Source organism: Geotrypetes seraphini, chromosome 1 (genome assembly GCF_902459505.1).
Source record: "Geotrypetes seraphini chromosome 1, aGeoSer1.1, whole genome shotgun sequence".
In the NCBI taxonomy this organism is placed as follows: domain Eukaryota; kingdom Metazoa; phylum Chordata; class Amphibia; order Gymnophiona; family Dermophiidae; genus Geotrypetes; species Geotrypetes seraphini.
In genome coordinates, this window is record NC_047084.1 from 448693520 (window position 1) to 448719580 (window position 26061).

The 26061-nt window shown below is 43.9% G+C and overlaps 1 protein-coding gene across 4 annotated transcripts in view; it reads left to right on the top strand.

Annotated features, from left to right (window-relative positions):
• L1CAM (L1 cell adhesion molecule) overlaps window positions 1–26061 on the top strand; it is a 310192-nt gene that overhangs the window by 201697 nt on the left and 82434 nt on the right. For all 4 annotated transcript variants that reach the window (XM_033920778.1, XM_033920770.1, XM_033920750.1 and 1 more), the window contains 3 exons: window positions 2751–2921; window positions 3207–3318; window positions 17588–17772. In XM_033920778.1, coding sequence (XP_033776669.1) covers window positions 2751–2921; window positions 3207–3318; window positions 17588–17772 — 468 coding nt within the window. The remainder of the gene's footprint in view (window positions 1–2750; window positions 2922–3206; window positions 3319–17587; window positions 17773–26061) is intronic.

The following is a 26061-nucleotide window of genomic DNA, read 5'->3' on the forward strand; positions in this document are numbered from 1 at the left end:
GGGCAGGGCAGGGGTGGGGAATGGGCGGGGTAGGGGCGGGGCAGGGCCAGGGGGCCCAGCATACTTGGGTGCCTAGGGGCCCTTGAAGAATTAATCCTGCCCTGGTTTTAAGGTTAGATGTAGTGGTGGTCTGGGCGATTAAATTTCTGAATGTAGAGGTAGGCCATTCTCAAACCCCCCCCCCCTCATTTTGGACAGTTTTTTTGAGAATGGATATTTCCCTGCTTCCTACTTTCAGCATTTAGGGACATAGACCAAAAGGGGACTTTGAAGTTTTTTAAAATTATACCTCTCCTAGAATTTATGATTAGCGTTTTATCAAAATTTTAATAAACTTGGTTTGAAATTAAATTCATTTAAAACCAAATTGTTTTGGTTTGGTATGCAAGATCAATCTTTCCTAATAATGCTATTTTCAATACAACAGATAAGCTAGTAATTGAGCGTACTTCCAAAGTATTGGAGCTTATGTTAGATTCAATACTGACATATCAACCACAAGTGAACAACATAGTTAAGAAATGTTTCTTTCAACTTAAGCAGTTAGGATCTGTGTGGTCATTGTTTGAACAATCTCATTTTGCTATATTAACTCAATATATCATACTATCATATCTTGATTATTGTAATTCTGTGATTGGGCTGAGCGGTCATTACCTGTCACACATCTGTTCCCAGGTTCTTCTGGTCTTCCACCAATACTGTTAAAACAAGAACAACAAAATATACTTCATTTACACTCTTCTAAAACACATGACCAGTTCCCTCCAGACCTTTCCTGGTCATTATCTTGTCCTCCCTGAACTCCATTCCTCTCCAGATCATCTCCAACCCTTCATTAGCTCTCCGAGTCTTCAGGAAGCTTCCATTACCATTTACTGGTTTCTCCACTGATTGCCAACGGCCCCACCGGTCACTCACCAGTCACCTGTGGCCAATGCTCTCAGGGTCTACAGCAGTGGTTCTTAACCTGGGTTCGACCGAACCCCAGGGGTTCGGTGAGCCAGTCTCGCGGGTTCGGCGGAGGTCAAAACACACCTCCGACTCATATAGCGCTTCGGTCACGTTCAATCATCTATCAGTTATTCAGTGATTTTGATCAAGACTGATCATGTACTCGGTTTCTTGATCTATCAATCTATAACTAATGCCTTATATACATCAATCAATTCCTGATCAAAATTTGTGATTTAACTGATAGATGATTGAACGTGATCGAAACGCTTATGATTCGTGATGATGTCCATAATTGGCTGCAGGTGATCACGCAACATCGCTTGGCCTATCTGTGCTGCAGGGGATTTGATGCGCACAGTAGTCGAATTGTAACTGTTGTAATGGTACGTCGTGTGATACCTATCTTAATATTTTAATCCCTTACTAACTATGTCGAGCAAAATACGAAAGTGGTCGGAACGTGATGGGAGTCAGCGTCCTAATTGCATTATTATTCGAAATATAGGAGAACTTTTTTGTTTTCAAAATTGATATTATTTTTTCCCTCACTGTATACCTATGTTTTGAATTTTTAAAAATCATATTTTATTTTTCCAATAAAGAAGGGTTCGGTGAACACGCATATGAAACTGGTGGGGTTCAGTACCTCCAACAAGTTTAAGTTACTGGTCTACAGGCTTCTTCCTCTTGAGTCTTCTGTCAGCTTCCTGTATCATTTTACCAGTCTCTCCACTAGTCGTCACCTATAATGCCAGTCCCCATCAGCCTTGAACCTCAAACTCTTCCAGCTCTTCTAGCTGCTTGTGGGACTACCACCAGTACTCTGTGGCTGGCGATAAAAAATAACCTCTAGCACAGCTTGATAAAAGGGGGGCCTAAAGTTGTAAACTACTTCAGGACCTAATCGTAGGGTAGAATGTGGTATAAAAGTGAATAACATAAAATAAAGAGTGGAATTGTCCTAATCAAACTGATGACCACAACCTAATATAAAAACATATTTTTACTCATCCAATGTTCAATTCACTTTATTCATCCAATGTTCAATTCACTTTATTCATCCAATAACTCAATGACTCTGAGTCATTGAGTTATTGGATGAATAAAGTGAATTGAACATTGGATGAGTAAAAAGATGTTTTTATAATAGGTTGTGGTCATCAGTCTGATTAGGACAATTCCCCTCTTTATTTTATGCATTTGAGTTTGTGGATTTTTTTCCCCCTGTTTTATTCATCGTATAAAAGTGAATGAAATATACCACCTTCCTGTGGTACAACCAAAGTGGTTTACATATTGTATTCAGGTACTTTCTCTTTCCTTGTTGAGCTCATAATCTAAGTTTTACACATGGGGCACTGGAGAATTAAATGACTTTCCCAAGGTCCCACAGTGGGAATCAAACCAATTCCCCAGGTTCTCAGTCCACTACACTTACTCATACCATTATTCTAAAGGCAGAGGAGGGAATTATGAAAAACTAAAAATAGTGGGACATATGAGTATGAAGAAAAATACAAAAATGAAGGAGGAAAGGAGGAGGAAGGGAGAGGGGGGAAGAGCAGTCTGGGTTTAATTGTAAGCTTCTTACGTGAGAAGAATTTCAGTTGTATCTGCTTTTCTAAATTACAGTTGGATAACCATAAACTGCAGGAGAGCTGCTATGGATAGCTGAAAGCGGGAGGGGGGAGGGCTATGGTATTTATACAACCCTTGCTTCTTTCCCTACTTATCACCAGAATACCTCTCTTTCTAAACTATGTGTTTACTGATGTCTTGTGTTCTTCTCCCAGCACTGTTCCACATTGTGCAGGACCAGCGGGTCTCCATGGGCTTAAACGGAAACCTGTATTTCGCCAACGTGTTATCCCAGGACAGCCACCCTGACTACACATGCCATGCACAATTCATGGCGGCCCGTACCATCATCCTGAAAGAACCCATCGAGCTGAGGGTCAAACCAAGTAGGTGGGACTCCACACCAGCTCACTGACTGTGTTCTTCTAGGGTCCTCACTTATTCTTCCATCAGTTTGTCTGTTTTCCTGGGTGCCGATCTGTCTCTTTTCCTGTCTGTGGGTCTCTGTTAATCTGTCTGTCTCTCTCCTGCCTTGTCTCTCTCCATTTTTATCTCATTCCCTTCTCCTTGTTTCTCTTACTGCATCTCTTCCTCTTTACCTTTGCGGATGTGGAATAGGAAAGAAATTATTAACAGCTGTGGATGTTTTCTCTACCCCTCTCCCACTACAGCAAATTCAGTGAAATATCGCAAGCCCCGTTTTCTGATGCCACCCGGATCAAACAGTATTTACTATGCCTTACGAGGGACAGTACTTCATCTGGAGTGCATCACAGAAGGCTTGTAAGTACATTAATTCTTCTGTTAGTCTTATTCCTCATTCTCCTCTTCTTTTTTTCATTCTCATACAGGAATTTATTTTAGAAGTTTTTATGTGCAATTTACATATGGTGCAAATTAACACATTTCTATCTTAATGCAAATTGTGAGGATTAACATGACTTGTACTAAGCTATTTTAATTTTAATGAGGTGATTTGCATGTAGCACAACTAATTCAGATTTACACAGCATTAAGGCCACATTTTAATATTGTTAGTAATATATGCATGTTACCAATAACACACAACTGAGGTTATTTTAAAAGCAACTACATGTTTAAATAGTGGCATTGACGAGGCTTCCAGTGACATTATCGAGAAGATGGATGCTTCAGCATGAATCTCTCAACAAGTTGCTATGAGGGAAATGGTGGGGAGGAAGCTCAGAAACATCCTTAGGATGGAGACTGTAGGAAGCGCCTGGACCCTATTCAGGGACACCCTGCAGGAAGCACAAAGAATGTACGTCCCCAGTTTCAGGAAAGGCGGCAAGAACAAGCGGTCAAAGGACCCGGTTTGGATCTCAACAGAAGTAAAGAGGGCAATAAATGTCAAAAAAGTATCCTTCCGGCGATGGAAAAAGGACCCAATGGAGGAAAATCACCAGGCGCACAGGAAATGCCAAAAGGAATGCCACAGAGAGGTTAGAAAAGCAAAAGGGAGATCTCCTGGGTGGGGGGGGGGGGGTGTTGTAGGAGTATAGGAAGTAGGGTACTTTAGGAGGATCGGGGGGGGGAGGAGGGAGGGGGTTGGGGGGGAGGGACGGGGGGAGACTTGATATACTGTTTTCATTGTATTCTTGATGTTGATGATATGTTATATTATGTACTTGTAGTACTTGTGAGCACAGTGTTTAAATAAAGAATTTCAAAAAAAAAGAAAAGCAAAAGGGAAATACGAAGAGGGGCTGGCCAGGGAGGCGAAAAAGTTCAAGGCATTCTTCAGTTACGTAAAGGGGAAGCGACCAGCGAGAGAGGAGGTGGGGCCGTTGGACGATGGGGATAGGAAGGGAGTGATTAAGGAGGATAAACAGGTAGCTGAGAGGTTGAACACGTTCTTCTCGTCGGTTTTCACGAGAGAAGACACATATAATATACCGGACTCAGAGGAACTCATGAGTGGGGAACAGGCTGAAAAATTGGAACACATAGAGGTAAGTAAGGAAGATGTCCTCAAACAGATAGACAGGTTAAAATGCGGCAAATCGCCGGGCCCAGACGGGATCCACCCAAGGGTTCTAAAGGAACTAAGACAAGAAATAGCGGGCACAATCCAGCATGTTTGCAACCTATCCTTGAAAACTGGAGAGGTACCAGAGGACTGGAAATTGGCGAACGTCACACCTATCTTCAAGAAGGGATCGAGGGGTGACCCCGGGAACTACAGGCCGGTGAGCCTGACTTCAATTATAGGGAAGATGGTGGAAGCTATGATCAAGGACAGTATTTACGAGCACATCGAGAGAAATGGCCTACTGAGATCAAGTCAGCATGGATTCTGTAAGGGAAGGTCATGCTTAACGAACCTTCTGTACTTCTTCAAGGAAATAAGCAGTCGGGTGGACAATGGGGAACCTATAGACATCATTTACCTCGATTTTCAAAAGGTTTTCGACAAGGTGCCACATGAAAGGCTGCTTAGAAAGCTGTGGAACCACGGGGTGGGAGGGGATGTGCACAGATGGATCAAGCACTGGTTGTCGGGTAGACTGCAGAGGGTCAGGGTGAAGGGCCAATATTCTGACTGGCGGGGAGTCACGAGCGGTGTGCCACAGGGATCGGTGCTGGGGCCGTTACTCTTCAACATATTTATCAATGACCTGGAAAAGGAGGCAAAGTGCGAGGTTATAAAATTTGCAGACGATACCAAACTGTGCGGTAGAGTTAGGTCCAGGGAGGAGTGTGAGGACCTGCAAAGGGACCTGGACAAGCTGGAAGACTGGGCAAACAAATGGCAAATGCGCTTTAACGTGGAAAAATGCAAGGTCATGCATATAGGGAAAAAGAACCCGTTGTTCAACTACAAATTGGGGGGGGCATTGTTGGGAGACAGCAGACTTGAGAGAGACTTGGGTGTACTGGTGGATGCATCACTGAAGCCATCTGCACAGTGCGCAGCAGCCTCGAAAAAAGCCAACAGGATGCTGGGCATCATAAAGAGGGGCATAACAACCAGGACGCGGGAAGTCATCATGCCATTGTATCGAGCGATGGTGCGTCCACCTCTGGAATACTGCGTTCAGTATTGGTCGCCGCACCTCAAGAAGGACATGGCGGTACTTGAGAGAGTCCAAAGGAGAGCAACGAAACTGGTAAAGGGGCTGGAGCACTGCCCATACGCCGAGAGATTGGATAGGCTGGGGCTCTTCTCTCTGGAAAAAAGGAGGCTCAGGGGAGATATGAGGAAGGGAGCCGCGGCGCTTAAAGACTTTGTTGAGCCGCGTGTACGCAGCGGCGAAGAGAGAGAGGAGCAGAGTGAGAAGCCAGAAGAGGGGAGAAGGAGAACTGCTGAAGCGGAGCGGGTAGCGGCGAGAGGAGGCTCCGCCCACCCCCACCGCGTCAGCGCAGCATCATCAGCCGGGCTCCTCCTTAAGAGGAAGGGAGCCGCGGCGCTTAAAGACTTCGTTGAGCCGCGTGTACGCAGCGGCGAAGAGAGAGAGGAGCAGAGTGAGAAGCCAGAAGAGGGGAGAAGGAGAACTGCTGAAGCGGAGCGGGTAGCGGCGAGAGGAGGCTCCACCCACCCCCACCGCGTCAGCGCAGCATCATCAGCCGGGCTCCTCCTTAAGAGGAAGGGAGCCGCGGCGCTTAAAGACTTTGTTGAGCCGCGTGTACGCAGCGGCGAAGAGAGAGAGGAGCAGAGTGAGAAGCCAGAAGAGGGGAGAAGGAGAACTGCTGAAGCGGAGCGGGTAGCGGCGAGAGGAGGCTCCGCCCACCCCCACCGCGTCAGCGCAGCATCATCAGCCGGGCTCCTCCTTAAGAGGAAGGGAGCCGCGGCGCTTAAAGACTTCGTCGAGCCGCGTGTACGCAGCGGCGAAGAGAGAGAGGAGCAGAGTGAGAAGCCAGAAGAGGGGAGAAGGAGAACTGCTGAAGCGGAGCGGGTAGCGGCGAGAGGAGGCTCCGCCCACCCCCACCGTGTCAGCGCAGCATCATCAGCCGGGCTCCTCCTTAAGAGGAAGGGAGCCGCGGCGCTTAAAGACTTCGTTGAGCCGCGTGTACGCAGCGGCGAAGAGAGAGAGGAGCAGAGTGAGAAGCCAGAAGAGGGGAGAAGGAGAACTGCTGAAGCGGAGCGGGTAGCGGCGAGAGGAGGCTCCGCCCACCCCCACCGCGTCAGCGCAGCATCATCAGCCGGGCTCCTCCTTAAGAGGAAGGGAGCCAACGGCGCCCCGCCGTTCGGCGCACGGCGAAGGCGCGCAGCAAAGGCGCTCGCCTTAGCGAGAGCGCCTTTGCGAAGGGCCTTAAGAAGGGCCGGGCCACTACATCTAAGGTAAGGTCACATCCACATACAAACAAGAAAGGCGTAGGGTTAACAACTCGGAACAAAAGGCAGAGTAGGCCCAGGGAGGACCACACATATAGGGAAACGACAGGCAAGGAAGGCACCAACAAACAGAAGCAGGGGCAGTGGACAAGAAGCACGAGCAGAAGATAAAGTAGAGGCAGACCAAGCAGGTAGCACACGTGCGAACAACACAAGACAGCATCAAGCACAGCTGAACAAGATAAAGAGGAACCAAGGAAAAACACAAATACACGAGCAAGCGGAGAAGGCAAACACAAGGCGTACAAGAGGCAAACAACACACACGCACAAGCAAAGGAGCAGAGGACGAAGAAGGTAAGGAAGAGCCAGGAACAGGGGTGAACATACTAGCGTCAGGACTCCTAAAGGGCAGACAAGAATGCAAGCTGAAGGAACACAGAGGATGAGCTTCCCAGTGTACTGCACGGACTGCCACATGTACGACTACCTCCCCTCCGGGTTACAGTCATATGTGTGCGGGCGTTGTCAGGAACTGAAGAGCTTGAGGAGTGAAGTCAGGCATCTGAAGTTGAGGATCCAGGAACTAGAGGGACTCTACATCTCAGAAGACCCCTTCCAGACAGCCGAAGACCTCACGCAAGAAGGGCGCATCGAGGAACAGGTCTGGGAGCTCGAGAAGTTCATTGAAGATGCCTACAGGAGAGTGGAAGAGCAGGCACACGAGGAGTGGAGAGACGAGGAGGACACACAGAGCAGAAGACAAGAAGAATCTGAGGATACCCACGGAGGAATTTTGCTGAAAGAAGAGGAGAGGCACTCTCAGTGCCTAGAGCGAGAAGAAATGAGGAACACCAGGGACACAGACCTGCGACCGCAACGGAGGCTGAAAAAGGGGAAATCTGCAATCCTAGTGGGAGACTCAATCCTAAGGCAAGTAGACAGTCACGTAGCAGGAGGGAGAGAGGATCGGCTAGTGACCTGTCTCCCAGGAGCAAGAACTAAGGACATCGTGGACAGAATTGAAAGAATCCTGGAGGGAACAGAGACGGAAGAGACAGCAGTGATAGTTCACGTCGGGACGAACGATGTCACCAGGAGAGACTACAACAAGAATGCACTGACCGAACAGTTCAGGATCCTAGGAAGGAAACTGAAGATGAGGACCCAGAGGATAGCCTTCTCAGAGATCCTGCCAGTACCGAGGGCAGAAACGAAGAGGCAGACGGAACTACAATCAATAAATGCTTGGATGAGGAGATGGTGTGAGGAAGAGGGATTTCTCTTCGTGAGGAACTGGACAACGTTCTGGGGAAAGAACAAGCTCTACAAGAAGGATGGTCTGCACCTGAGCACGGCAGGAACTAGACAACTAGCAAATAACATCAGAAGAGCGATAGAGCAAGCTTTAAACTAAATGGAAGGGGAAAGCCGACAGTCGAACTGATATCGACGGTTCGGGACCCAGTACCCAGTGAAGGTACTGAGGGGGATAAATGCTGGGCAGACACATGTGAACAGCAACAGGTTATGAAACAACAAGGGAGACAGATGAAGAGGGAGGAGGACATGATAAACATACTACAAGGGGAAGTCAAAAAGGATCAGGAAGAAGGGAAGGCTCAGGAAGTAGTAAATACGAACATGCCACATGGGCGAGGCAATAGAAACATATCACAAAGGGAGGACAAAGGAGATAAAATACAGGAGTTGGCTGGCCAGGAAGAGGACAGAAAGAGGACTGAAGCACATGGGAAAACAGCGAGGAAGACTAAATGCCAGGACTTGAACTGCATGTACACTAATGCAAGGAGCCTAAGGAACAAAATGGGAGAATTGGAAGTCATGGCCAATAATGAGAACCTAGACATCATAGGGATCACGGAAACATGGTGGAACGAGGAAAACAAATGGGACATAGTACTGCCAGGGTATAAACTCTACCGAAAAGATAGGAATTATCAGAAGGGAGGCGGAATAGCACTGTACATAAGAGAAACCATTCACTCAACCAGTGTGGATACAGCAGCGGCAAATGGACAACTAGAGTCATTGTGGGTTAAAATACCAGGAAAAAACGGATCCGAGATAAAGATGGGACTGATCTACCGTCCACCTGGGCAATTTGAAGCAGTGGATACAGAAATGGTAGCCGAACTGAGGAGGGAATGCAAGAACGCCAACACTATAGTTATGGGAGATTTCAACTATCCCGGGATAGACTGGCATCTTGGAAATTCAAAATGTACGAAGGAAACGGAGTTCCTGGAAGCCGTCCAGGATTGTTTCATGGAACAACTTGTACAGACTCCAACGAGAGGGGCAGCGATCCTGGACCTGATCCTCAACGGGCTTAAAGGACCTGCAAAGGGAGTGGAAGTAATGGGACCGCTAGGAAACAGTGACCACAACATGATTCTGTTCCAAGTGGAAGTAGGATTACCAAAGGGGAAGAGAACAAAGGGAACAGCGTTTAACTTCAGAAAAGGGAACTATGATGCCATGAGACAAATGGTGAAGAAGAAACTCAGAAACAGCTACAAGAAAGCTCTGTCTGTGGAGCAAGCCTGGTCCCTACTCAAGGACACGGTAAGCGAGGCACAACACCTATATGTACCCAGATTTAGGAAAGGAGGCAAAAAGAATCAGACTAAAGACCCAGCATGGATAAACAATGAAGTAAAGACAGTGATAGGAGACAAGAAAACATCATTTCGGAAGTGGAAGAAGGACAAAACGGAAGAAAACTGGAAAGAGCACAGGGAGCATCAGAAAGAATGTCACCGAGTGGTCAGAAAAGCCAAGAAAGAATACGAGGAGAGACTAGCCAAGGAAGCAAGAAACTTTAAACCATTTTTCAGATATGTAAAAGGGAAACAGCCAGCAAGGGAGGAGGTGGGACCCCTGGATGAGGGAGACAAGAAAGGAGTGGTGAAGGAGGAAAAAGAGGTGGCTGATAGACTAAACAAGTTCTTCGCGTCGGTCTTTACAAAAGAAGACACATCCAGCGTGCCGGAACCAGAAAAAATCTTCAAGGAGGATCAGGAGGGTATATTATCATGCATGGAGGTAAGCCTCGAAGCCGTTCTAAGGCAGATAAATAGATTAAAAATCGACAAATCTCCTGGCCCAGATGGGATCCACCCGAGGATATTGAAAGAGCTCAGAGACGAAATAGCGGAGTTACTCAGGCATATTTGCAACCTATCCTTAAGATCAGGGATAATCCCGGAAGATTGGAGGATAGCAAATGTTACACCAATCTTCAAAAAAGGATCGAGAGGCGACCCGGGGAACTATAGACCGGTGAGCTTGACCTCAGTTCCAGGGAAGATGGTCGAATCACTGATCAGGGAAGGTATCAATGAGCATATAGAAAAAAATAAACTGATGAGATCAAGCCAGCACGGTTTCTATAAAGGACGATCGTGCCAAACAAATCTACTACATTTCTTTGAGGGGATAAGCAAACATTTGGACCAAGGTAGCCCCATTGACATAGTTTATCTGGATTTCCAAAAAGCCTTTGACAAGGTACCCCACGAGCGCCTGCTGAAGAAACTGTGGAACCACGGGGTGGAAGGGGACGTCCACAGATGGATCCAAAATTGGCTGATGGATAGGAAGCAGAGGGTAGTAGTAAAAGGACACTACTCTGACTGGAAAGAGGTCACGAGTGGTGTCCCCCAGGGGTCAGTGTTGGGACCACTGCTGTTCAATATATTCATTAACGATCTGGAAACGGGCACGAAATGTGAAGTTATCAAGTTCGCGGACGATACAAAACTCTCCAACAGGGTCAAAACTGTTGAGGAATGCAAAGAACTACAGAGCGACCTGAACAAACTGTGCGAGTGGGCAAAAAGATGGCAGATGAGCTTCAATGTGGAGAAATGTAAGGTCTTGCACATCGGGAAAGGGAACCCCATGTACAGCTATACGATGGGAGGAAGGGAGATGGGGAAAGGCACCCTAGAAAAAGACCTGGGGGTATTGGTGGATACAACAATGAAGCCAGCGGCGCAATGTGCAGCGGCCTCAAAGAAAGCGAACAGAATGCTGGGCATTATCAAAAAAGGTATCACTACCAGAACGAAGGAGGTCATCCTGCCATTGTATCGAGCAATGGTGCGACCACATCTGGAATACTGTGTCCAATACTGGTCGCCGTACCTTAGGAAAGACATGGCGATACTTGAGAGGGTCCAGAGGAGAGCAACTAGGATGATAAAGGGAATGGAGAACCTTTCATATGCCGAAAGGTTGGACAAACTGGGGCTCTTTACCCTGGAAAAGCGGAGACTGAGAGGAGACATGATACAGACATATAAAATCATGAAAGGCATAGAGAGGGTGGATAGGGACAGATTCTTCAGACTAGCGGGGACAACAAAAACAAGAGGTCACTCAGAAAAACTGAGAGGGGACAGATTCAAAACGAATGCAAGGAAGTTTTTCTTCACTCAGAGGGTGGTGGACACCTGGAACACGCTTCCAAAGGAGGTAATAGGACAGAGTACAATACTGGGTTTCAAAAAGGAACTGGATGACTTCCTGAAAGAGAAGGGGATTACAGGGTATAGATAGAAGGTTACACTACAGGACAAAAGCGAAAAGCATAAGTGAGTTTTAGGGTAGGAGCACTATCAGGTCCTGGACCTGAGGGGCCGCCGCGTGAGCGGACTGCCGGGCACGATGGACCTCCGGTCTGACCCGACAGAGGCAAGTCTAATGTTCTTATGTTCTTATGATAGAGACCTTCAAGATCATGAGGGGCATAGAGAGGGTGGATAGGGACAGATTCTTCAGACTGAAGGGGACAACAAGTACGAGGGGGCATTCGGAGAAACAGAAGGGAGATGGGTTCAAAACAAATGCAAGGAAGTTTTTTTTCACCCAAAAGGTCGTGGACACTTGGAATGCGCTACCGGAGGAAGTGATCAGGCAGAGTACGGTACAGGGATTCAAACAGGGATTGGACGGATTCCTGAGGGATAAAGGGATCGTGGGATACTGAGAGAGGTACTGGGATGTAACACAGGTATAGAAAGCTAACCAGGTAATAAGTATAGAAACCCAACAGGTCGTGCATGTGCAAGACCGGAGGGTTAGGACTACGATGGGAAGATAGGACTTAAATGAGAAACCAAGGTGGCAAGGGAGCCCCTTCTGGTGATTCAGACAGGTCGTGACCTGTTTGGGCCGCCGCGGGAGCGGACTGCCGGGCAGGATGGACCTATGGTCTGACCCGGCGGAGGCACTGCTTATGTTCTTATGTTCTAAGTCCTGAGATAAAGTTTCGGTAATAGAATTCTCCTTGCCTAGACAATTATTTGGCAAATCTGCATTTGAAGAGGAATACTTTAGCTGTGGAGTGCAATGTCCCAGAAAAGAGCGAGTTTAAACAATATTTTCAGGCCACAGAACTTGAGGAGCATGGCGGATCACATGGCATAACCAACCTGGAAAAGCTACCATTGCAGACGACATGGAGACTTGCATGTTTGCACTCCAATCACCAAGACAGATTTAAAACTTATGCTACATGACCTGAATTATGCCTGGCAAAAGGATGCAGCTGTTAGAATGCTGGAACTGAAAGCACTCATTTAGGATCTCCATGGAGGATGGAAAACTTTAGAAATCATATGGAAGAAATGGAACAGCAGGTAGAGGAGCAAGCAGATAAATTATTTGAGATACTATACATAAACTAGATAGAATTGGTGGATTGATAGAGACCCTGAAGGAAAAAGTCGAAGATTTAGAAAATCGCAAAGTTCCTCATGAGAGGCTCCTGTGAAAATTAGACTCATGGGATAGGAGGTAATGTTCAGTTGTGGATTAAGAATTGGTTATCGGATAGAAAACACAGAGTGGGGTTAAATGGCCATTTATTTTTCAGTGGAGGAGGGTAAATAGTGGTGTGCTGCAAGGATCTGTACTGGGACCAGTACTATTTAACTTATTTATAAATGATCTGGAAATTGGAATGATTAAATTTGTAGATGAAACTAAACTGTTCAAAGTTGTTAAAATGCATGCAGACTATGATAAGGAACACTTTAGGAAATTGGAAGAATGGATATTTAAATGGCAGATGAAATTTAATGTGGACAAATGCAAAGTGATGCACATTGGGAATAATAACTCAAATCATAGTTACCAGATGCTAAGGTCCACCTTAGGGGTCAGTGGCCAAGAGAAAGATCTGGATGCCATTGTAGGCAATACTCTGAAACCTTCTGCCCATGTGTGGTGGTGGCCAAAAAAGCAAACAAGATGCTAGCAATTATTAGAAAAGGGATGGTAAACAAAACTAAAAATGTTATAATGCCTCGGTATTGCTCCTTGATGTGATCTCACCTTGAGCATTGCATTTAATTCTGGTTGTCGTATCTCAAAAAAGATATTAGCGGATAAGATAAAAGAGGAATTAGAAAAGGTTCAAAGAAGAGCAACCAAGATGATAAAGGGGATGGAACTCCTCTCGTATGAGGAAAGACTGAAGAGGTTAGGGCTCTTCAGCTTGGAAAAGAGATGACTGAGTGGAGATATGATTGAAGTCTACAAAATCCTGAGTGATGTGGAATGGGTACAAGTGAATCAATTATTTACTCCATTAAAATTACAAATACTAGTGACACTCGATGAAGTTATATGGAAATACTTTTAAAACCAATAGAAGGAAATATTTTTTCACTTAGAAAATGGTTAAACTCTGGAACGCATTGCCAGAGGGTGTGGAAAAAGTGGTTAAAGTGGCTGGTTTAAAAAAAAAAAAAAAAGGTTTAGATACGTTCCTGGAGGAAAAGTCCATTGTCTGCTATTGACACCGACATGGGGGAAGCTTGCCCTGAATTGCTTGCATAGAATGTTGCAACTGTTTAGGGTTTTGCCAGGTACTTATGACCTGGATTACCACTGTTAAAACAGGATGCTGGGCTAGATGGACTCTTGGCCTGACCCATTATGGCTATTCTTATGTTCTTATCTGCTATGCGCCGTTTATAGAATCGTATCTAATAATGTGTCAAGCAGTCTTAGGCGCCAGTAGTCTTAGGTTTTCTTAGCCTAAATGAGTGCGCCTGAGTTAGGCACCTAAGCCAAACCATGCCCAAGATCTGCCCAGAATCTGCAGCTAGCCACGCCTATTTTCTGGAAGGTGCTTTGGAGTAGACATCTACCTCAAAGTGGTAGGGAATCTACTATCTAGTTAATTGTAATGTAATTGTTTTTTAATAGCACAAATAAGGCTAATTAATTTCGTTAGGCGCCTAGATCGATTAGATGCATCGATCTAGGTGCCTAACTTTAAGTATCTTTTATAGAATCAGGGCCTTAGCCTGCAATGCGGTAATAGGCCATGCGATATAATTGCTTGTCCGCATATTTAAGAACATAAGAATAGCCTTACTGGATCAGACCAATAGTCCATTTAGCCCACTATCCCGTCTTCACAGAGGTCAATCCAAGTCACAAGTACCTGGCAAAAACTGAAATAGTAGCAGCATTCCATGCCACCGATCCAGGGCAAGCAGTAGCTTTTTTAATGTCTATGAACTTTTCCTCCAGGAAATTGTCCAAACCCTTTTTAAAACCAATTAACCGCTCTTACCACATCCTCTGGCAACGGATTCCAGAGCTTAACTATTCTCTGAGTGAAAAATTGTTTCCATCTATTCCTCCTGTAACTTCATCGAGTGTATCCTAGTCTTTGTAAATCTTGATGCAGTAAAAAATCGATCCACTTGTACCCGTTCTACACCACTTGGGAATTTGTAGACTTCAATCATATCTCGCCTCTGCCGTCGCTTTTCCAAGCTGAAGAGCTCTAACCTCTTTAGTCATTCCTCATACGAGGACAGACAGGGAAAAATGGATAGACAGGGAAAAATGCTTGAGTAACCGAATAAACTCATGTAAACCGTTCTGAGCTCTCCTGGGAGAACAGTATAGAAAATTGAATAAATAAATTATCATCTTGGTTGCTCTTCTTTGAACCTTTTCTAGTGCCACTATATCTTTTTTGAGATAAGGAGACCAGAACTGAATGCAGTACTTAAGGTGAGGTCTTGCACCATTGAGTGATACAGAGGCATTATACCATTCTTAAGTAGTAAAGAAATAAGCGTTTTATAAAGCATGCAAATTGGGCACCTTAAAATATCATGAAGATACAATAGAACTCTACCAAAATCTCTTGGCTACCATCTTACAAAAACAAAGAGATTTTAAGGAAATAACCACCATCTTGCACAGAGAGAGAATCCAATATAGACGGCTCATTCCTTTTAGACTGTCCTTTATTATTGCTAATCAAACAACCAGCTCAGTTTCAATTTTCAAGACTCCACTTCAAACTATCACCATAAATCACATATAAAGTCTTACTTAACTTATTTATCTTATTTGACTTTATTATTACTGGCAAAACTTATCAGGATGAAACAACTGTGGGAGCTCGGAGTTGCTTAAGAAAGGTGGAATTATGAAAGAATCCAGAACCATTCCTCATTGATATCAGGTCCTTGAGTGGAGCAAGCATTTAAAACACCAGAAATAACACACAGGAGACCTGAGAGGGTCATTTTGACTTTTCTTTTTTCGACTAATAGTGGAATCTTGCTGTTTCGGAATGCGAACAAGACTTAAACTGTGTTAATAATCTGCTATTCTTCTACAAAGGTTTAGTTGATTACATCGCTGAAGTGATTTCATATTGCTCTGCTTGTTCCAGTGCTATATTTGTTATATTCTTTCATGATGAGTTCTCTTAAACTGTGGGGCTTGTTGTTTATCTGTGACCCTGTATAAGGACACTGTGGAAGAGAGAGGGATGGGGGCAGGGGATGGTTTGTGGGTAGGAACTGATAGGGGATTTACTTTTGGTTTTCATCCTGCAAGGTAGGTGCAATTTCTGTGACATACACTAATATTTTATAAAGACATGTGGAGAGCAATTCTATAACAGGGTGCCTAAAATTAGGCACCAGGAGGGCACATGCCTATTCTATAAAGAAACATAGCTGCCTATTTTCCTTTCTGTGATTCTAGTGCCATTCACAGACGTGGTATAAGTGTTGGTGCCTAAGTACTGCAGATACTCATGTAACTTAACAGTATTCTAGAAGTCACACATGCAAATTTGAGCCTCTCCCACTTGGGTACATCCCCTTACAAAATAAACACTGACGGCTTATTTTCAAAGCAATTGATTCTACAAACGGCGTCCTATTTGCAGGTGGCGGTAGATGACCTATTGCCGTCTCACCAGCCACACAGGATGCCGTTAAAAATAAAATCCCTGCTGCGAAGGATGCCTAAAATATAGGTGTCTGACTTGTGTCTACAGAGGCGTTTAGACACCTACCAATGCTCAAGGTTGGCGTGTGCGTGGTTTCCACTGGAAGTGGCCTTGGGCATCCATAAGCGTCCCTATGCGTCTCCATAGGCGTGAGACAGACACCTTAAATGTAGGCCTGTAAAATGCTATTTAGGGTGTCTGTTAGAAAAAAAAAAGATGCAATTCTCTAAAGCAGTGTCTCTCAAACTTTTTAAACTCCGGCACACTACATGGAGCAAACGTTTTTCACTGCACATTATAATTAAAATTATAAAATTGCAAAACCAACACAAAATTAAATTTGAGAGTTATTTACTTAAAGTTCTTTAAGCTACGTGTGGGTAATTTTAACAACAGTGAAACTAAAGTAGATAGAATAGAATTGCTAATCAATACGATGGATGTGCTTGTTTTTGAGTGCAAATTAACTCAAAGCTCGGCTTGATAGTCGATAAGCAAACACGCATTTCATCATCCACCATCTGCAGTCGTTCTCTCTTTTCCATTTAATTTCTGTCAGAGCTGAAATTCCAAGTTCACAAAGATAAGAAGATCCAGATGGTAACAAAGCCTTAATTGTTTTATTGTTCAAGTTAGATTACTTGCCTTTAGTTTTCAAGGAACAATCATGTCAAAGAATAATGCTTGTCTGGGCGGTTGTATCCTTACACACATAGACACTCACAACATTGACAGACTTGCATATGCGAAGTACATGTCATCTATTCTAGTGTATACTTATGAAGGGAATTTTTAAAAATAAAGTAAAATTCTGGACTCTCTCATGGCACACCTGGAATCACTTCAGGGTACACCACTGTACCTTGGCACACGGTTTGAGAGACACTGCTCTAAAGGATGCTGATGCGTGACTGAAACGCGATCGGTGGCCACTTCATAGGCGGCCGCCGAGATTGGGCATCCTTTAGAGAATCAGGCCCTGTGTGTCTGTGCTTTGAAAATGAGCCTCTATATACATTAAGCAAATATTTACAGAAAAGCGCTTAAGTGGAATTTTGACAGTTTGGCATATATGTGCATACATGTCAATTTTCTAAATATTTATGTACACAATCAGTGCATGAATAACAGCACCTAAGTTATAGAATTATCCCCATAGGTGCCTATATGTCTTTGTGAAGCCTTAGGCGCCTCTTTGCACTGTTAAACCAGGCACCATGTTATAAAATTACCCTGTCCATGCATATTAATGCATCCTAGTGAATAGGAACCTCTTGAGTGTAATCCTGGGTGAGTCAATTTACTGCATCAATGAAAGGTTAGCATATAAAGATCACTGTGTCTGTTCAGTCTTTCTCAGACTGCTTGTCCGTGAACACCAGAAGGTTAGAGGTATGGCACAGATCCACAGACACCTCACAGAACAATCTTACCTTCTCTCACCCACAGACCAACTCCTGATATCGAGTGGGTACGATTGAATGGCATGATGCCTTTGGCACGTGTTTCCTATGAAAACTTTAAGAAGATCCTGCGGATCAGTGATGTAATGGAGGAGGATGACGGGGAGTACCAGTGCATGGCCAAGAACACGCAGGGAAGCGTGAAACATAACTACAGAGTGAATGTGAAAGGTGAGAGATGGAAGAAACCAGTATATTTGAAATGTCTCATTCTGGGCAGAAAGGATAGGCCATAGGGTCTTTATCTGTCCTCATTTTCTATCTGATCAACCTTTAGTTCCCATGATCAATGGACTTTTTAAATATCAACTGTGGCATTAAACCCAAACAGATATTCAGAACTTCTATACACAATCATAATACACACGGACTGCTGACTGGGAACAACTATACTCAGAGTGGGGATTTTCAGCGACATTGAGCATAATTTTATATACAGTGCTCCCCTGCGAATTTGCGGTCCGCGATTCGCGGTCCTGGTCATTCACAGTATTTTTCAACCATGAATGACCGGGCAGGAGAGGGCAGTCGGAAATCACTCGCGGTATGCTCTGACCGCCTCTTCCTGTACTAAAGTCGGGCCTCACCAATCAGGAGCTGCGTGTCAAAGCAGCTCCTGATTGGTGAGGCCCGACTTTAGGACAGAAAGAGGAGGTTGGAGCATACTGCGAGTGATTTCCTTTACTCGCCAGCGCTCCGGCTGCCCTCTCCTGTCTCCCCTGCTAAAAACCATATTCGCGGTTTTTCAACATTCGCGGTGGTTCCTGGAATGGAACCCCTGCGAATATCAGGGGGCAAAAGACATGCTGGCTGATATTCAGCACTATTTAATTGGCCAGAAATGGCACTGCCTGGTTAAATGACACTTAACAGTCATGGAATTCAAAAAAGCGTGGGATAAAAACAGAGGATCTCTAATTAGAAAACAAATGGTATAAATTAAAGAACTAAGGCCAGTATTGAACAGACTTGTACGGTTTGTATACCATATATAGCAGGCATGTCTAACTTCAAACAGGTCGTGATCTATTTTTTCCGGCCAAAAGTGCCAGTGATCTACCACCATGAAAATTAAGTTTCAAATTAGTTTCAAATTAAATTTTAACCCAATAAAGTTGGCAGATTCTTCCCCCCCCCCCCATTTTAATGAACCTTCTGTCATTTATTTGAATATGATCAGCTGTTAAGCAAATTAAGCAAAAACAAAACAGAGAAACGAAGATCCAGTAAAAACTGCGAGGGGAAATGGAAAGTACATTTTTTCTTAAAGTTTTATTGAGTAATAACTTCATTTAACTGTCTTAATAACTTACTTTAACTTTTATTGAGTAATTTGTGTTAAACTTAGGTCAAGTATTGATCCAGGCTGATCTTGCACAATCTTTAATATTTCGCTCTTGCTCATTAGTGAGACGGCTGAGCCTGCATTTCATCCACTTTTTTGAAGCTGGGTGAATATTGCATGAGGGCCAGTCTCAGGGATTCCTGAAGATGTTCATCTGTCACGTTGGAATGTTGTGTACTTTTTGGCATTTTCAGATGGGAAATCGCAGATTCACACAAATAAGTTGAACCGAAACAGGGGGATACAGCTTCACTACATCTTCTCAAGTTGGGAAATTTGTCTCTAGGCACTAACTTTCAAAACGATTCTTACTCAGCACGGGTCTTGAGAAAAATGTCATTATTAAGGGTTAATATTTCATTTTCAAGAGATGGCTTGTTCAATGAGTAATTTTTACTGATAGCAGTTGCAGTTTATTTAATGTCCACATCTACTTTGAATGGATATGACAAGTACTCCACAACTGTTCCAATTTTTTGGAAGTCATAGAATCTATTTTCGAATTCCTGGATAACAGAACAGATTTCTATCACATATTTCTCATTCTGAAAAACAAAATTTGGAAATTGTCCCAGATGATCCTGCATATTAGGAAAATAATCAAAAGTGTTGTTTGCAAGGTCAGTCATCATTAGCTCAAATTTGCTCTTGTAGGATGAAACTGTACTCATCATTTCGCCAATGCATTTGTTTTTACCTTGTAGTTCAAGGTTCATATCACTTAGTTCGCCTGTCGTTGAGAAATGCTAGATCACATAACCACTCCTCGTCTTCCAACTCTGCTTGGTCATCTCCCCTCTCCTTCAAAAAACTTCTTATTTCATTTAGCAAATCACAAAATCTTTGCAGAAACTTGTGCCTACTTAGCCACCTTACATCTGTGTGCAAAATGATTTCCGCTGCCCCTTCATCAAGAGTAAGATTGAAAAGCCATCTTTGAAGTGATCTTCCATGAACTGAATTTACAATTTTGAAAGTGATGTCCATGACAGTCTTTGTATTGAGTCTCTTGCTTGCCAAAACTTGCTTGTGAATGATACAGTGGTGAGAAAGGAAATCATATTGCTGTCTACAGAGGGCTATGAAACCGTTAACCTTACCTATCATTGCTCTTGCTCCATCAGTACTGATGGAAACAAGTCTATGCAATGGAAATTACACTTTGTCACAAAATAATGGAAAGAACTGAATATTTCCTGACCGGTAGTTCTCCCTTTTAAAGAAATCATTCCAAGTAGTTCTTCTTTAACACTGAAGTCTTCAAAAACCATCCGGATAAAGACTAGTAACTGGGCTATATCTCTTATGTTTATAAATTCATCCAGTTAGAGTGAGAAAGGAACAAAATTTGAACATCCTCCAACAATTGTTCAGTTGTGTCTCCACACATCTTTTCTATTCACCACACGATGGTGTTTATTGACAATTGTACATCTTGAATAGCAGTTATGATCTCTTCAAAAAGATCTCCTTCAAAAAGATTGTCAGCTTCTTCAAGAAAACAATCTTTTACAAATTCCCCTTCAGTGAAAGATTTGCATTTCTTTGTGATCAGGTTGCTGACCTTGAAGGATGCTGTTTGTATTGACTGAATGTGAACTGTTGCTGAGTAGCCAATTTCGATTTAAGTTCTTTGAGCTTCAGTTTACGAATTTCACTTTTGGGTGGAAAATCAGCATCAAACTTATTGCTATGCAGAGCCTTAAAATGGCGTTCCGGATTACCCTTTTTGGGCAAGGATACTGGAGCGTTACAAATTAGACAACAGTACTTGTCTTTCACCATGATGAAGAAGTAGTCCATTTTCCATTCATCATGAAAGTGGTAGGTTTTGCTGTTCTTTGGAACACTCATCTTTGTTATACTGGGGTGAATGGATGTAAGAAGGCCAAATCTGCTAAGTTAGTATAAACACTGGCTGAATCTGGTCCAAAACTGTCACTGTCCCAAAGTATTAAAGATCAACAGCAACTGAAGACCTCTGGATGATGTGCAGTACAAGGATTGGAGATGCCAAAACCACACATGCAGTTCTAAAAGTAAAACTAAGAATTCATCATACTGGCACCAGTAATCAAATATCACCAAACAATCATCAAAAAAACTCAAACACCTATCCAGCAAACCAGATAAAATCAAATACCGCCAAACAAGTTCAAATACCACCACAAGCGATTTAATAAATTCTGCACACATTGTAGAATAAACGCAAAGGCAAGGCGAAATAAAATTGCAGTGTAGAATCAACGCAAAGGCTAAGCAAAATAAAATTCCAGAGGCAAACAAAAGTCACAGTGGTTTGAACCAATTCAAAGGCAAGGTATAGGCAAGTTAGAACAAACTTGGAAAAGCCCGCCAGAATCACCAAATTCTTGACACTTTGTTGTGTCTATCCGAAAATGTTTAATGAAAGCGAACTATAAAGCGACCGGCACATGACACAACTAATACGGTAAGTGTATTCAGGTAAAGCCCGGGCGAATGGATATCACCCGGTATATAACACACTTCTAAGGGGTGTTGGGGCGGGGGCAGGAATGGGTGGTTCTGAGAGGTAGGAGACTAGGTATGACGCTGGGCCTGTGGTGTATCGTCGCGGGACGTGGGCGGCAGCCCCTGAGGTACCCACAAACTATTGGCATGAAAACAACAAGCACCCTCAATACACCCGTAGGCAAGATTACCACAGGCAGGGAAAAAAGACAGGTAAAGGATCAGCGGCGGTGGCAAGCCCTTGGCAGACAACCTGCCGGCATGAGCTCTTTCCTAGTGATGGGGCGAGCTGCTGGAGAGATGGAGTCAAGTGGGGCTGGTGATCTACAGGTAGATCACAATCTACCTGTTGGACATGCCTGATATATAGTGATTTAGTGTAGGATGAGCTGGGGAGGGCATCAATGGGAACTCCACTAACTTGGAACATGAGGACATTACTGGCCAGACTTTATAGTAGATATCCTGCAAACAATGGGATGGTTGAATAGGCTGGAGTGAGCTTAAATAGCAACTTCAGCAGCTGAAACCTAGGACAATACCAGGTGGACTTCAGTCTGTGGCCCAGAAATATCAAAGAAGAGACTTTAATCATGTATTTTTAATGAGAATAACTAATGGGCAGACTGGTTGGACTGGATGGATCTGCCGTCATTTACTTTGTTGCTATGTTAAATGCAAATATTCAGCACAAGATAACCGGTTATTTCTGCTGACCATTCAAGGTTAGTGGCTTTAAGTTAACAGGCTATATTGTGAAATAACTCGCAATTTTCAGCACTGAGTGGCTAAATTTAGTAGCCAAATCAGACTGTGTAAATAGTAGTCCTACGTGGTCAGCGCTGAATATTGACTTAGCTGGTTAACTTTTTAGCAGCCAAAAAGAAAAATGGATATTCAGTGCTAGTCACTGGAAATGACCTGCAGTCAGTGCTGACCACGAGAGTTAACCGGGCTTCCTCCTAGTGGCTGAAATGTCCGGCCCATTGGGCCAATATTCAAAGCATTTATGCTCCTATCTGGGACTTTTGTACTAAGCTGTGGCAAAAAGTGGCCTAAGCGTACCCAAGTGCGGGGTTTACCGCAGCTGTAAAAATAGCTTTTTTCTCTATTTTTTGATATTAATGCCCACATGCTGTTGCCATTAGCATGTGGCCACTAAAAAAAACTAACGTGTATGTTCACTTAGGCCCAGATTCTATCAATGGCGCCTGAAGTTAGGCACCTAGGTTGGCATGCCTAACCAATTCAAGTGTCTAACTTATTTTTCTTAATTGGCTTAATTGGCACTGCTAATTGAAAGCACCATTAAAAACAATTTTAAAAACATTTAAAAAAATTAATTAGCTGGTAGACGCCTAACTCGGTAGGTGTCTATCACTTCGAGGTATGCATCTACACCGAGGTACCTACCAGTAAGTAGGTGTGGCTAGGGGCAGATTTGGGGTGAAGTTTGGGCACAGTTTGACTTAGGTGCACTCATTTAGGCAATGAAAATCCTGGTCTAAATGACAGTGTGCCTAAGGATTCAACGCTTATCAGCACCTAAGACCACTTAGACTCCGCTAACCGTGATTCTATAAACAGCGCCTATTGGCACCATTTATAGAATCAGGGCTCACACATTATTCCTGTGCGTGATGTAATGTGGGATTTTTTTTAGTATTTGAACATTTCATAGTGCTCCATTTTATATGTTCAAAATATTTTTTATTGATTTCATAGTTATAAAATAGAAAATATACAACAAAGGCTTCCGAGGAAGCCTAACAAGAAAAACCAAGTGACAGCTCCCTTTAGTACATCATATCACAATAAGAAATATTATCGATACTCAAGGATAGAAGCAACAAATAATAATGAGAAAACTAACACAGTCTTCTGGTCATAGTACATTGCAAGATAAAGCATCAGATGCAGGTTAGTAATAGGGCCTCTCTGAGTTATTCTCCTAAATTGGCCTCTCTGAAAATTCTACTAGGGCTGAGTGCATAAATGTTTTGTTCAAAATTTTGCTAAACTCCTAAATTTAGGAGGACACAAAGTAGGTGGTAACAGGAGTGGATATGGGGCAGGGAAAAAGAAATTAGGAACGTAGCAATAATTTTCAGTACTAGGCTCCTACATTAGGCTTAGAAATATAGGCAAACGAATGGCAGATCTAAATTTATAAGAATAACTTCTTTTTTCCCAAAAATTTGTATTAATTTTATAAGATAAATGTACAAATATTAAATAAAACAAGAAACAAATCATATGTACAAAACAATAAATGCAAATACAGATATTAAATAAGACAAGAAATAGATCAAATTAAATCAAATATAAGCGTGATAACTTTTAACCTCCAAATGTTAACAATTTTTTAGCTGACAATTATGTCCCTAAGTCTGGCTGAAAATAGGGCATAAATTTAGACGCTCAGCATTTTTGAATATCAGGCACATCTATTTTGGCTTATTTTATGAAGACAAGCAGGTGCCTAACGGCCTCTTTTACAAAGCCGGGCTAGCAGCTACCGTGCGGCAACAGCCCTGAAGCCCTTTAAATTTCATTGGCTTTGGGGCCGTTAGTGCAGCGCAGCCGCCAGCACGGCTTTGTAAAAGAGGCAGTAAGTGTCTTTCCAGTGCAATAGGTAAGCCATTCCCAATAGCCATATGCAGAAGGAATTCTCTCCAGATTTTTTCTGTGATTCTCCTCTACTTTATTCTCCACCTGTAATTTTTCCCTTCTGCACGCATGCCCAAAGGAGTGTCTCTGTTCTGCTCTCACTTTTTCTTATTTTATTCAGTGTTTTTGGCCTCTTTTCAGGATTTCTTTGTGCTCGGAACGATTTTTAAGATCTGCTTGCGTTGAAAACAGACAGACTTCGGCCTGTAGCTGAAAGGCCGATCCCAGAGGGTACCTGTTAGCCAGTACCTGTTAGCCAGCCTGCATTGGTTTCTTAGAGCTCGGGGTCATCCCTGCTTTTTCTTTCCTACTGCCGAATGAGGGTTCGAGTGCAGGCTCTTTGGCATTCCTAGGAGGCTCAGCAGTGTCTCGCAGAGTTACAGCTGCGCCATTTTTGCCTCTGCCCTTCCCTGAGTATGTTCGCCAGTCCATGGGGGTGGAAGTACGGTCACACACAGTGTCTGACTGGCAGCTTGAAGATCAGCATCAAAGAGGCATTCTCAGCATGAGGCAGTGATTCTCTGATTCCAGCTACTTTAAGAGGGCTGAGTCAGGCTGCAGCACATGTCACACAGTGAGTAAGGCTTTCACAGCCTGTGAGGTGGATTGGAGTTGGGGGGTTCTGAATTTAGCACTTTTGAAGGTTTCTGCATGTCCCTTTGTGTTTCCCCCACTTTAAAGATCCTAAAAATCGCTGTTTTTGTGACTTGCTATATGTGAAAAATATCACAATTTTGGCGTGAATTTCTTAACTGCATCCATCTTGGAGTTTTAACAATCTTTTTTTAAAAGTCCCCTGCACTTCCAAAACTGCAATTGTTGCCTCAAACCTTGTTGGGATGGAGTCCTTGGGCTCTCCTCTTGTGAATTCTTGCCAGGACTGCACAAATTTAGTGCCTCAGGAGCATCCTTGCCCACGTGCCACGTGGCGCAAACGGGAGAGGTGGCAGCACAAAGCTTAGCCTCTCCCTTGTCTAAGCAGGTGACAAAATGTTCAGATAGCCAGTTGGGACAGCCTTCTCTTTTTTCAGAGCTTGGCAGGGTTGAAGGTTCCGTGCGAATGGACATGGACCTTCCACAGCCCAAGAAATGCAAAGTGAAGTCATCCAATGGTGACTCTGTGCCCCAGGATCCAGAGACTTTCACGGATTTCATGAAATATCTGTGGAATGCTTTTCAGAACAGCCATTCTTCGCCTGCGCATTCTTGCTCTGCCTCGGATTTGTCCTTTGCTGACGCTGCTTCATTGAGCACAGCCACTGTTCATGGACAGGCTGATCTTGACCTGGGGGGATACTTATGATGATGACCACCTTGCTGACCCCTTGTTTTCAGGTGCTGTGCTTCCTGTGGCTGGGGATCCGGGGCTGTATGCCGGATCTTCGGATCCCTCAGAGGCTTTAGAACCACAGGACAATATCACGGTTCTGCATTTATTTAAGTCTGCGGCATTGCCAGACTTCATTTCGGAGTCTATGCAGGAGTTAAATTAGTCTCTCAGCTGGCTCCGTCCACTTCCTCTTTAGGGCTGTGTGGTGTGTGCTCGCAGTCTTCCTCCTTTCCCTGGCATTCTGATCTCAGAACAGTGGGACTCTCCAGAGGGTTCTCTTATGGTTGCGAGAGCCATGTCTCATCTCTATCCTATGGCGCAGGAGTGCCAGCAGCTTCTTGGTCAGCCTAAGGTAGACTCTTTGGTAGCGCAGGTGACTAAGCGCACCTCCCTTCCCAGTGAAGGTGGTGTGGTGCTCAATGACATGCAAGACCGCTGGGTGGATGTGATCCTCAGGAGACTCTGAAGCAGTGCTTGTCTGTCTTGACTATGCACTCTGGAGAGTGAGGCTGTGGAGCTCCCTCCTCAGCTGCTAGTGGCTGGAGGGGATTATGTTGCTGACACCTTGTATGACCTTATGCGGGTCCTGGATAAAGTCTCAACATATTTGATTTCTGCTCGC